We start from the raw sequence: 13,952 nt of genomic DNA, 5'->3' as shown, positions 1-13,952 counted from the left end.
AGCAAACTGAATATAAGAGAGCAATGCATTTAAGATACATTGCCGCAATAATCCATACCAGGGAGCAGATCAGTCCACCTTCTGTTTTATTGTGCGCTATCTTTTTTCTGAGTGAGGTGTCTAGAACAAACATGCATTAGTGCCGATTTAGCCAATACATTTTCCAGCCTTCAGTTTTTCTAGGACAGCTTGCCCTATGAATAATAAGAGCTCAGCCTCAAAAAAAATAAAGATAGCCATTCTCAAATAATTAGAATTTTGGTGACCTTATTAATAAAAGGCAGGCCCAACTTTACTAACCTTCAAGAGCTGCTACTAAAAATTGGTCATTAAAAAAATAAAGTTTCTGCCCCCAAAACAGACACTGATTATTTATGGCTTATTTCACAGTGACAAACTAGAAAGCTGGCCAATTTCTCACTGTACATTAGTTGGACTTACAGGCATGATGTTGTATCATAAGGAACCTACACTGAGATCCTTACAGCGGCTGCTCTCTTTAAATAAAGTCGGAGTAAAAAAGTTGGATAAGAAAAAGAAATACAGCGTAAACACTAAGGACCCTCCCTGAGGTCCTCACTCAGGCAGAACTCAAATTTAATTGCCTGAGTAAGGTTCTCAGGTTTGGGTCCTTAGTGCTCATGCTGCATTTTTCTTAGCCATCATTTTTACTCATAATTGGTTTCAAGAGAAGAGGCCCAGGAAGGGGCTCTGGATAGATTTCCTCCAATGGAACATCACAGCTGAGAGTCCGTAAAAGTCTGCATAATATTTGTCAACTAAGAATTTCATTTTAAGGAAGGAATAGAAGAGAAATTCCCACAAACTTGGTTCTTTATCACATGAATTTAAGCGTAATGTTCAATGCTCATCTATTCATATTACTGACTCTCTTGGATAAGTCTAAATGCAGTCCTCTCCCCCTAGCTCAGAGTGAATGTTGAGACTCCTTCATGGAGTTCAAACTGCCATGCAATTTTTGCGCTATAAACATCCCCCCCCAATTAGGGGTGGGAAAGTGACCAGGATCCCAATATGATACACAGCTTCTAGATGTGTCTGTATAATACTCAAATCAAACCAGATTTATTCTTTTAATTTCAGCACATGAAACACTTCAGTATGCTGAAATCTACACACAAAGTGCCCTTGAATGCCGTCCTGGTATGAAACATTAATTGCACCTTTTTTATAGTAAGCTTTATGGAGAACTACTTGTAAGTGATTTTGTTTTTCATTTCAGGAGCACGGCATAATAAACTCCTTTATGAGGATATTCAGGGATGTCAAAGATCTCATTATATAAAGAGGAGCAGGAACTGGAACAGCCCCTTCACTTCCACTAGTGCAGGGGATTCCGACTCTGCAAAGCCACTGGAGGGTTGGAATAGAAGAATGGGGGAAGGAGGGCGGTGCCGTGGCAAGAATGGAACCCTGTCTCTCTTCCCTGAGTCCAAAGCCCCTCTAGTGCTGTTTTCCACTCTTTACAGTGTCATTCCACTGGTTGAAAACTTGTGTTTGGGGGAGAATCGGCAAGCACGAGAACACTGATTTAATCAGCACAATCTTATTTCCTGTATTCCTCAAGGATCTGAACCACCCCTCCAGAGGACAGGAGGAAAAGGAGAGTCAAAGCAGCAGCCAGTAGAAACACACAGGAGCATGGATTCTGCAAAAGCCATACTGTCATGCAAATGTTAGGGGGTAGGTGGGAATCATTTCCGAGGTTCTATATCTCTGCTGGTCACCCCAAAACAAAGGGACAGATACACTATCCATTTCACTGGCGCTAAACAATGCTTCCCACAAATCTAATGACAGTAATGTGGTGGAAACAGAGTTTCCTACCTTCTATATATCTACAGAGCACCACAATGGGGGACAATTTGGCCCTTTACAATTAATGTAAGGCAATGGGTAGCCATGCTCCGGTTGCTTTGTACCACAATGGCATTTGTAGTTTTGTAGCCTTAGACAAAGTATATGCATCCCACTGCCAGCTGCTTGCTCAACCAATGGAACAACAGTTATCCTAGTAGAAGCCTGTGTCTGGTAAGTTAGCCAACTCTGTAGCTGTAATTCACCATGAGAGCAACGACAGAAGCAATCATGGGGACAGGACTCAAGTGTTTTTAACCACTCAGCATAGGGTTAGTCTGACTCCTAAGTACACTATAGTTTCTATTGTTGCTACCATCCAGTGAAGAATTGTGACCAGAAAGTTTGCTAGAATACACAAGGACTTTATCTTGATGCTTCAGTACTCTAACACATTTAATTCAATTTCATTTTGGTCCTTCCTTGCTCCAACATGCTCTCAAGACTGCAGGCATTTTAATTTCATCATATAATTTAACTCTGCTTTCGGAGCAACCATCTGTACTTGTTTACTTATTCTAACCCACATTTAAGCCTTTTGGCATCACTAGCATCGCCTGTGTGAGACATCATTGGTTTTTTTCCATAAGAGTAATTAAACTGCAGTCTGATTAATGCAGTCCAGAGTTCTAGCCAGGGTGGATAAAAATTAATTATATTTTTTAAAAAAATAAAAAAAATCCCTGAAGAGTGGCTTGACAATGCTTTTTTTCCCTTCAGTTACTGCACAACTGTGCATACATGACAGCATTTACACCTTAGCCAAGGAGATCTGTGATTGTACAATGGCCAACACTAGAAAGCAGGGTATATAAAAATCAATGATATTTTTTAAAAAAGAAAAAAAATGGATTTTATTTAAATCGGATTATTTTGATAAAATGCTTTTTGAGGGAAAAAATCTATCTAAAGATAATTTTAATTAAGATACATTATAGCTCAAAGATATCTCATCATGGAATATGGATTATAAATTCTAATTCTATAGTATGAGACAATATAGTCATGTAATGTTTAAGAAAAGTTTTGTAATCAAGTTCCAATAGTTTACAGATTAGGGACCCAATTTTATGGGGTTCCAGGGGCTTCTGTATAGATTATTTAGGTTAATCTTTCTATCTACCCAATGAGACTCAGTGCTCAATATAGAAGATACCATCAGAGATGCTTAGTTTTGCAGTTCTGAAACTGTGGATTTGTGTCTCCAGAGTTAACATGCTTGTTAACAGCAAAAATGTTTTAAAATAAATAAAGTAAATAAATAAATAAATAAAGGAGGTGAGAAATAACAGACCTCAACCCTATTGTCCCTCTGCAAATTTGTGTACACGGAGTCAATCCCTACCTCTCTCTAAAAGTGCAAAGTTTCAAAAAGTTCAATGAAGAGAAGATTGTTGGGGGCGGAACAGATCTGGACAAGGAAAAGAAGTCTGGAGATAAATATGAGAAGGGAGGGACAGGCAGTAGAAACAAAAAAGTGAAACTGTTTGAGCAGCATATTCCAGAAGTCAAGAGGTCTTTCTGAGTGTAGCATTCATTGATTTGAGATCTACCATACCATTCTCTCACTAGAAGGGAAAATCTATAATGGCAGCAGGCTGTAAGAGAGACCCAGTTTGGGAATATTTTAATGAAGTTCCTCTACCTGTGGGTAAGACAGGCATGCATGCAAAATGCAAACAGTGCAACAAAGAAGTGCAAGGCCTAGTGATGTTCTCCTCCTAAGACAGCATGGCAAGAAAATCCTCCGAATATTAATGATTAACCTCCTAATTCATTCATAAATATCTGCTTCAATTACCTTTGGTAAATGAAATAACCAAGCAATCGTTCATTTTCTGACATAGCTGTAAAACTAATCTGAAAATATTTTCAAAATAAATCACTTTCAAAATGTATACTGTGTACCTTCTAAAAATGAAACCTACATCTATCTCTGAGTTGTGAAGAATATGTATTAAGGTTATAACAACCATCAAGAATGCATTTTTATGTAGAAATCTGTGATTAAATCAAGTCTTCCTGACTAGTGATTTAAATCATGATTTAAATCAAATCCACCCTGATCCTAGCTCAAAACTCCTTTAAGAATAAGAAACACAAGGGCCGAATACTGTAAGGTGCTAGTGCCCTCAACTCCCATTGAAGTTAAATAATTTTAAAAGGCTCACTACTTCTCCCACTCAGGGCTTGTCTACACATGAAGTTATTTCAGGAACAGCTGTTTAGCAATGGCTAAGTTAAACAGGAACAAGGCACCCTTATACTGGGCTGAGATTGTCCACACATGGAGTTATTCAGGAATAGTTTTCCTGAATAGCTCCATGTGAAGACGGCTCTTACATTTGAGACCTGAAAGAAAGAACAGCTCAACCAGGTACTAAAATTCATTGTTAAGTCTTTTAGTTTTCTGTCTTACCAAAGACAACACAACGTAACAAAATTACCATGGTTTTGTCTTGTCAACACACAAAATGCAACAGCTGGGTTTTTACAAGTTCATAAAACAAAATATCTACTAGATTAAAAAAGAGCACTAACTTTTGGCCTTAAGTCATGTTACTGTGGGAGGGAAAAATAGTATGCATTAAAAGTGGAAGCAAGGATCTCAGATTTTCAGACTTAACTCTATTTCCTTTTATATGTTGGTTTTTACAACTAATGTAATTTACACTTCTACTTTTTATTTGTACTCATTTTTATTTAAATTTGTACTGTTAAGTTATAAACCAATGAAACCAGAAACCTGTACAGAAAATAACTATAAGATCTTTAATCATACCAATGAAAATGATGCTGCTTTAACAACTATATTTTTTGGAACAGGCCATTTATAAAACTTTCTATTTCAAGGAAATTTAACTCTGCAAAATATACTGTACAGAGACTGCCCCTCTATCCAAGACAACTCTCCGGAAGCGCTTTGTATGGATGAAAGGAGAGAGGAGTTAAATTCCTGGTCTCACTCACTAGGTCAGAGAATTTTGTGAATGCAGCAAGCACAGCTTGGGAGAAAGGGAAATGTTTTGTATTATCAACAGCAACCTATCCATCTTAAACAGCTCCAAAACCATTCAAATATAGTCCCATTCTATCCTCTGCAGCTGGAAGATTATGGTTGCTAAATGGGTCCTTTTGGGAGATGGAGGAAAATGGGACACACGATTTCTCCATCTCAGGTTCCATCACTCCAGATTTTGCGAACTGAACACAGCTATCATCGCTTCTCTGGTTCCTCTCAAACATCTCAATTATTTATTAGACTGAAAAACATCATGACTGGAAAACATCAGAACTGCTGACTTGTGCGGAAGAGAGGCTGACTTGTGCGGAAGAGAGGTGTGACATCGAAAAATAGGTTAGAACAGATTAATGGACAATTTAAGACAGCAACCCCGCAGAGTGTCTTTTACGCTTTCTCTTTGACAAAGGCCACCCTGATTGAAAGATGGGCTGGAATTACTGCACTGTTACTGGAAGTACTGCAAGGCAGCTTTACCTTTTACTGCAGTTTGTAATTATGTTATCATTCACAAAGTTTAAATTTAACAGTTCTTTATTTAATAGTGAGCTAGTCTACACGACACTGTGGTAAAAATGCCAGCAAGCTCCCAGAGTCTTGGCTGAACTAGCTTTCCTACCTGGGGAGCTGCATTAGTGTTAGCAACACTGGGAAATGTTTCAGGAAAAGAAAGCCTAGCAAAGAAAAGACCTCAATGTTACTCTACTCAGGACCTGTGTTACGTAGTGAGAGTCAGCATAATGTACTCTTCTTTAAGTAGGATTCTAGCACCTGAGACTAGGAGAATTCAGGAGAAGAGCCCTGAATTTCTATGCAGTGTCCTAGATCTTGTCACTTCCATAGCAATGTCTCTTTCCCAGCATCCAACTGATGGGCCCTTTCCTGGGGCTCCATATGGAAGAGATTCAGTGGGGTTTCAGGATACAGCTGGGGGCTGAGCAGGGGGCTGAACACCAACCACACAGAAGCCCGAGTGAGAGTTACTTAGGTTTGGAGTTTCATTAATTGCTTCTGGATCCCCACAACAGCAGCTGCTTAGCAGCCTCAGGGGAAATAGCTGCAAGGCTCATACAGGAGCTCTGCAGCAAATGTGCATCAAAGAAGAGAAGACAAACAATGATTAGTGTGGAGATCTCCATATATCTGAGTTCACCCTTTCCTAAGGATCCACAGAGATTGGGGAGGGCTTTGTTCCCTACAATCTCCTGAAGTCCCAAATTCTTCACAGTTTTCAATTATCTCACTGTTCCCTTGGAATTCCCCAGTCTGCCTTCTGTATCCACCTGTTGTCTCTTGTCTTATATTTAGATTGTAAGTTCCTTGGGCTATCTTTGTGCTGTGTGTCTGTACAGTACCTAACACAATGAGGGCCTGATCAGGATTCCTAGGCACCACTACCATACAAATATGTTTCCCATGTCATTGACCCCTCTTTGCCCCTTTCTCCAGAGGAACTCACAATCTGACCCATACTTTCTACAAGACATGCTAAACTGTTCTGAGCGCTGACCTAAGATTTTAGAAAAAAATCTTGAACATAAGGGGAATTTTCAACTTCTATGAAACTTACAATACATCTCATGAGGAAAATGTTCATGGAACTTCAGTTTCAAGTTTTTAAGAAGAGGATCAAATCCTGACTGACACGCAGAGCCCTCTAATTAGACTTTGCAAGATTCTTGATCTTCGAAACACTACCAGAAAAAGCTTCAGGGGTTAAATTTCATTTTGCTGGCATCGTACACAAAGCCAAGCAGAGTCAGCCAGGGCAGACGGCTAAGGAGAAAGAAGAAAAAAAAATATGTGGAGGGGGGAGGAAAGAGGGAGAGTCTTGAGGAGAGAAAACAAGTACAGAACAGAAAGAGAACCCAGAGCAGGAAAGATAACAGACAAAGAGATAAAAAAAAGCAACACTGAAAAGGGAGAGGTGAAAATGAAAAGATACTATAGCAAGTGAAATCAGGTTAAAAAACACACACAGTATTCAATGTATAGATGTACTATATGATGTGGCAGATATTATCCAAAACTAACAAACTTTTTAAAAATGTGGTCATACAGATGGTACTTTAAATGCAATAAAAAGCCTGTACAATTTATTAAGGTATATGCAGCAAGTAACTCTGGATCTGCCTATACAAATAAGCAGAACATTTTTATAACAACAGAAAACACCCTGGAGATTAAAACTAAGAAAAAGCAAAAAAGTGGCCCAGAAAGTCAAAATGTGATTACCGTGAGCTTGTTCTACTTTGGAGTAACTGAAAAAGTTCAAGTGCAAAATCTTAAATGGCATTGATACTGAAGTATTAAAGTTAAATACCATTCCCAAGAATCTGTCTGGAATAGAGGTCCCAGTAATATTTGAGTTTTATCCCATGCTTTCGTTTAGCATTACTGTCCATTACAACATGGTGGCAAATTGTGATGCATCACAAGACTATTTCTGACAACTTTCATTTCTCAGTGTGTGTTAGGCATAGCGTGTTTTCCTAATTTTTTAAATAGGAAAACTCTTATATTAGCAGAGGTTTAATGATTTACAGGAACTGCTCTAACTTAAATCATTCAACAGCACAATGTATTTAGTTAACCGGTTAGTGAATCACATTCCTAAAAAGCTACAAAACATACAGATTACCAAGGGCATACTGTGTACCTTTCAGTAAATTATTAACTACTCTGCTGAATAATAAAAGGAAAGTACATGAATTATTTGCTAAAAAATTATTTGCAGAGCATACCATTGCTATTCTTGTCTCGATAAGGTTCTCCTCTTCTACCACATACTCATGGCCCGCTTTAAAGAGTTCCAGCATTTTTGGAATGTCACGTCCCAGAGAATCTAATTAGAAAAACAAAAATTGGAAGAAAGTATCAGCGTCTCTACATCTAGTACAAACAAAATGAGAGTTAGAACGGTTTCCTCTAAAGGTAATCAAGACAAGAAACCATCATCATCCTTGACAAACCTGCAGGATACTGAGGACAGGGTGAGGGCCCTCAGTGGACCCATATTCTATACATTTACATCCCTACGTTAGACTGTGTTGTTTTAGGAGCCTATGTACTTTTAATCACCAATTACTCCACATAAATAGTTCTATAATAGGATGTAGTTTATCTGCAAGAAATATATCAAGATAATTCAAGATGAAAAGCCTGTAGTAGAGCTTTATAAAAATGAAGTCTCTTACAACACAGTCTTATTATACCAGTTAGAGATCTGGTTTGGAAAAATGTATTTCTAACCTGAAATTAAACAGAAAAAAACCAAAACAAACCTGTACATTTAAAAAATATCCCAAGAGGATTAGAATATAGTTAGTAAGCTACAGAATTAGACATTTTATACAGTGTGCTGACTCAATCCAGCCAAGATGGATACAGTAACTCCTCACTTAATGTTGTAGTTATGTTTCTGAAAAATGCTATTTTAAGCGAAAAGATGTTAAGCGAATCCAATTTCCCCATAAGAATTAATGTAAATGGGGGGTTTAGGTTCCAGGGAAATTTTTTTTGCAACTGACAAAAGACTATATTGTATGTATATACACACACACGCAGTATAAATTTCAAACAAACAATTTAATACTGTACGTAGCAATGATGATTGTGAAGCTTGGTTGAGGCGGTGGAGTCAGAGGGTGGGATATTTCCCAGGGGATGCCTCACTGCTAAATGATGAACTAGCACTTTGAGCCCTCAAGAGTTAACACATTGTTAACGTAGCCTCACACTCTACAAGGCAGCATGGTTGGAGGGAGGAGATAGCATGGCAGAGAGAGAGAGAGAGAGAGAGAGAGAGAGAGAGATGTGCACTGCCTCTTTAAGTACGCTGACCCCACTCTAAGTACATTGCCTTCTTAAGTAGATCAGCAAGTTGAGAAAGAAGCTGCTACCGGCAAACTCCCTCCATCCTGAGCCCTGTCTGCCTACGGTACAGGAGCCGGGGGAGGGAGACACCCTGACATCAGCACCCCTCTTCCCTCCCCCCTGCACAGCAAGCAGGAGGCTCCTGGGAGCAGCTCCAAGGCAGAGGGCAGGAGCAGCACATGGCAGTAAGGGGAGGGACAGGTGAACTGCCCGGCAATTGAGAGCCTGTTCTGCGGCTACCGCACAGAGAATTTAGGAGAGCTGCCAGTCTCCCCTGGTTCCAAGCCCCCACCAGCTAGCTCCAACGGGCTGCTCTTCCTGCAAGCAGTGAACAAAACAGGCAGCTGCCAAACAATGTTATAAGGGAACATTGGGCAACTTTAAACAGGCATGTTCTCTAATTGATCAGCAACGCAACAAGGAACAACATTAACCAGGACGACAAAGTGAGGAGTTACTTACTGTACACCCATTCCCATCAGTAACAAGAAGAGAAAAAATAGTTAGCTGAGCTGCAAGGGCCTATTTGGCTTATAATGTCACGAGCTTGTATCATGTTTTTTGTTGGCTGTAGCAGAAATCAGGTGTTGCTAAACTAGAAACTGAATAATCTCTTAAGGGCACAATATAGGCTTTCATGTATTCTAATGCTCATCTGGAGAGGTCTGTTACATTTTTGACAGATTAGTAGTTTGCTCCAAATTTTAAAGAGCACAAATGCTGTTTGCCTGCTTGTAAATACTTTGTGCAGACAGGTGTGGAGGGAAGAAAACATTAGAGATGAGGAAAAGATCTTGATTTAAAAACTCTCAGTGCATAACAATGTTAGCAAGAAAAAACCCAATGCTCGAACAGCCGCAGGATTTTAATTTGGATCATGTTAGAAGTAACAAATTAAGATCATTTAGAAACAAAGGAACGTCAAAAAATAGAGAAAGATATTGTAAAGAATGATGTTTGTAGTTGTGGGAGATCCGATACCAAGAAAGGGAATATTTATAGCATCATGAAGAAACAAGCCATAAATATGAAGAAAATAATTGTGAAAGAGAAATAGGTTAAAGACAGATGCCATTCAAATGTGGTTAAAAAGTGGACAAAACATACAAATAATTGGTAAGTTGTGCTGCTAGTGACTACATAAAATTTAAGCACATTTTTCACTGTTTTAGTGAAACCACTTTCCCCCAGAGAACTTTGCTATAAGCAGAAGTTCATTATAGCCATATTTCAGTTCTTTGCAATGTGTAAGTTTCAAAGTATGTGACTTTGCATGCATTTCTCTAAATAGATCTCTCACTGTAAGAGGTTTCTTGCATAAATATAGTTCCCATAAGTTTACGCAGATAGGGCTTGACTCTAAACTCAAGTTCATTTAAACTGAAGAACTGGCTCAGAGTACCAGATTTTTCAAAGATCATATTGGTCTCAAATCACAATCAAACTCAGTAAAGGTCCTTTCACCAGTCAGTAAGACTTCATTCCAGATATACATTTTACACAGCTTCATTTTCTAAATGAAGAGGCTGATTAAATTGTTTCAAGAGAAAGCTCCTGCTCAAGGGCTTAATATTTAATATTAATACATTAATGTGATTAAATATTTAATATATATAAAATAATATTTAATGAAAATGTCTTACTTCTGTTAGTCTTTGGAAACTTTTTTCTTAGTTTGTTTTTTAAAGGTAGCAACTTCGCTATTATTTCAGGAACGGCTATGTAAAAATCTGCATTGATTTCGTCATCCAAAATCTGAAATTAAAAGAAGCCAGAATAATTTTGTGAAAGTTTGCAATATACAGAAATATAAGTATATTTAAAAATGGAAGCAATATTTATTTTTGAGATAAAATGCTCAAAATTAACAAAAAATACCCTCAGGAAAAGAAAAGTCTTCTGTCTCTTGTGTTTCTCAGCCATCAGACTTTAAACATTTGGCAATATGACCAATGCAGCAGTATCAAAGTAGTGCCAAAGAGTGCCAAGTTCTGTACTAAGGAAGACAAAGTCCCCGCTTCAAAGAGTTCTTGGAACCAACTTTGTAGTTTTTAGAAAGATCATATTCTTAAAGCCAACCACAAGAGAATGTAAAACTAAGATGTAAATACAGTAACTCCTCACTTAAAGTCATCCCGGTTAACATTGTTACGTTGCTGATCAATTAGGGAACGTGCTCGTTTAAAGTTGCACAATGCTCCCTTATAACGTTATTTGGCAGCCGCCTGCTTTGTCCACTGTTTGCAGGGAGAGCAGCCCGTTGGTGCTAACTGGTGGGGGCTTGGAACCAGGGTGGGCCGGCAGCCCTCCATCAGCTCCCCGCTCCCCTAAGTTCACTGTGCAGCAGCCGCCCAGCAGGCGACCAATTGCCTGCAGTTCAGCTGTCCCTCCCCCACACTGCCATGTGCAGCTCCTGCCCTCTGCCTTGGAGCTGCTCCCCGAGCCTCCTGCTTGCTGTGCGGGGGGAGGGGAAGGGGGGGGGCTAATATCAGGGTGTCCCCCTCCCTCCTACTTACACCATCTTCCATAGAGCAAGGGAGACACATGACAGGTCTCAGGATGGAGGAAGTTTCCTGGCAGCAGCTGTGGTCTCAGCTTCCTGATCTACTTAACAAGGCAGCGTACTTAAGAGGCAATGCACATCTCTCTCTCTCTCTCTCTCTCTCTCTCTCTCTCTCTCTCTCTCACACACACACTCTCTCTCTCTCTCTCCCTCTCCCTCTCCCTCTCCCTCTCCCTCTCCCTCTCCCTCTCCCTCTCCCTCCATTCCTGCTGCCTTGTAGAGTGAGAGGCTACATTAACAGTGAGTTAACCCTTGAGGGCTCAGCCAATTTCTAGTTCATCATTTAGTAGTATGGCATTCCCAGGGAAATATCCCACCCTCTGACTTCACCACCTCAACCAAGCTTCACAATCATCATTGCTGTGTACCAGTATTAAATTGTTTGTTTAAAACTTATACTCTGTGTGTGCGTGTATACACACACACATACACACACACAGAGTATAAGTGTATATATATAAAATAGGGGGGGGGTTAGGCTCCAGGGAATTTTTTTTCACCAGACAAAAGACTATTTTTTTATATATATACACACACACACACACACACAAACATTTTGTCTGGTGAAAAACAATTTCCTTGGAACCTAACCCCCCCTCCCCGCCCCCATTTACATTAATTATTATGGGGAAATTGGATTTGCTTAACATCATTTTGCTTAAAGTCGCATTTTTCAGGAACATAACTACAACGTTAAGTGAGAAGTTACTGTATACTGGTTTGTAAGCTTTGGAGAGCAATGGAAAATTACACTCCATAAGTAATTTTTAAAAATTGTTAAAAATAAAACAGGCTTTATTTTCATTGCCAGAAAAGGCCAAAAAAAAAAAAAAAAAAAAAAAAAAAAAAACACCAACAAACCCCAAACAAACACCCAGCAAGCGTCCTTTAAAGCAGTGGTTTTCAATCTGGGGTCTGCAGACTATGTCTAAGGGGTCTGCAAAAGATTGCATTACCACAGAACAGTAAAAAGAAAAGGAGTACTTGTGGCACCTTAGAGACTAACAAATTTATTAGAGCATAAGCTTTCGTGAGCTACAGCTCACTTCATCGGATGCCGTAGTAGTTTTCAAACTGTGGACCGTGGACCCCCTGCGGGTCTGCAGACTATGTCTAAGTTTTCCAAAGGGGTCGGCACCTCCATTTTAAATTATTTAGGGATCCGCAAATGAAAGGTTGAAAACTCCTCTAAAGCAACCAATAGAAGACTAAAGTAAAGGAGGGCATACCTGTTTTATCTTGCATATTATAGCATATTCCCATTGCTTACTTTTCTTCTTACAACCCCATTCTCCATCCTTATCAGAGCATTTGTTACATCTACTTACAGATCAGTAAATTGGCATGAGTTTAACACCATTGTTTGTGTCACCTCTCAGTTTAGACCACTGAAACTTACAAGGGTAAAGCTTCCCAGCCTTGACAGGGTTTTTGTAACATGAAAAAATGCAATTTACACTGATATAAAAAAAAAATACCTTTTGGATTAATTCAGTCCCTCCCACAAAAGCAGCTCCATTTTCTTTTGCTATTTTAATTTCTTCTGCATTCTGTTAAAAAACAATAGCCCAGATATAACATATGTACTATCAGCCATTCTGTTGTTACTTCAACATCATCAACAGTAGAAGGATTTCGCCAACGCAGTCATATGCACTGAATGAAAAACCAACTCACTTGTTTGTTAAACATGAAACTATCAGATGGGAACAACTGTTTAAAAACTAGTGAGGGTTAGAGATAAGTAGCGCTGGGGATCTTTAATGGAAGTTCTCTCTTTAATTCACAAATTTTAACCAGGCCCCAGTAAGGAGTGGCAACAAAATCTTTGCCATGATCTCACCAAATCTAGAGAACAGTGTTACAGTGAGACAGGAAATGTTAACAATTTATGGTGGGTGGTTTTCACTCAGTTTCTTGCTTTCTTTCTCCATGATTAGGATGAAGCAACCAGCCACCTGCTAGATGGAGTCTTATCCTTTAAAGAAAAAGTGGAGAAAGTTTTAGTGCACCAGTGAAGATTATTTTTAATAACTTCCTTGAGGTGAACAATCTACCTTTAAACAAATACTGAAGAGACCTTTACTTGAAAAGATGTTTGGAAATTACTCATTCATTCTCTACACGTGATCCAATTAGTTTACTTTCAGAGCTCAGTACTGAACAGAAACCATCAATATCATCTAGCGATCTGTCAATAGCTTTTAATATCATTGATGAGATATTAATGGTTTGCTTACATAAGCTATTGTAAAGTCATGTTTAGTTTTTATAAAAAAGAAATTACATAGCTTCACACTTTCTTCTCAGAGGGGTCCTGGTGCATAGAATCTGGGGAAACTACTTGTCCTCCCCCAGGTGCTCACATAAGAAGGGTCACATTGAGTTGCATCCTGTCACACTCTTATCCACTATGCATATGGTACAATGAGAGAGAGAAGTTTCTGGGCTGCAATATCATCAATCTGCTGGGGATACTCAGTTCTACATCTTCCATTTAACTCCGATTCTACAAAACCATTTCTTTCCGAGTATTTGACTTAGGCAGGGATCTTGATGAAAGCAAACTGGATAAGAAGAAGCTTTTGTTAGAAGAGAGAGTCACAAAATAAT

General features: G+C 39.0%; 1 protein-coding gene across 4 annotated transcripts in view; it reads right to left on the bottom strand.

Annotated features, from left to right (window-relative positions):
* The window catches only part of MRPL1 (mitochondrial ribosomal protein L1), a 38,644-nt gene that overhangs the window by 16,070 nt on the left and 8,622 nt on the right, over window positions 1-13,952 (bottom strand). For all 4 annotated transcript variants that reach the window (XM_038399619.2, XM_043513182.1, XM_043513184.1 and 1 more), the window contains exons 5-7: window positions 12,818-12,889; window positions 10,420-10,531; window positions 7,645-7,745 (exon numbers count right to left, since the gene is read on the bottom strand). In XM_038399619.2, coding sequence (XP_038255547.1) covers window positions 7,645-7,745; window positions 10,420-10,531; window positions 12,818-12,889 — 285 coding nt within the window. The remainder of the gene's footprint in view (window positions 1-7,644; window positions 7,746-10,419; window positions 10,532-12,817; window positions 12,890-13,952) is intronic.

The sequence above is a fragment of the Dermochelys coriacea genome, chromosome 4 (genome assembly GCF_009764565.3).
Source record: "Dermochelys coriacea isolate rDerCor1 chromosome 4, rDerCor1.pri.v4, whole genome shotgun sequence".
In the NCBI taxonomy this organism is placed as follows: domain Eukaryota; kingdom Metazoa; phylum Chordata; order Testudines; family Dermochelyidae; genus Dermochelys; species Dermochelys coriacea.
Note: the sequence above shows the minus strand (reverse complement) of the source record. Positions and strands in the feature narration are given on the sequence as shown.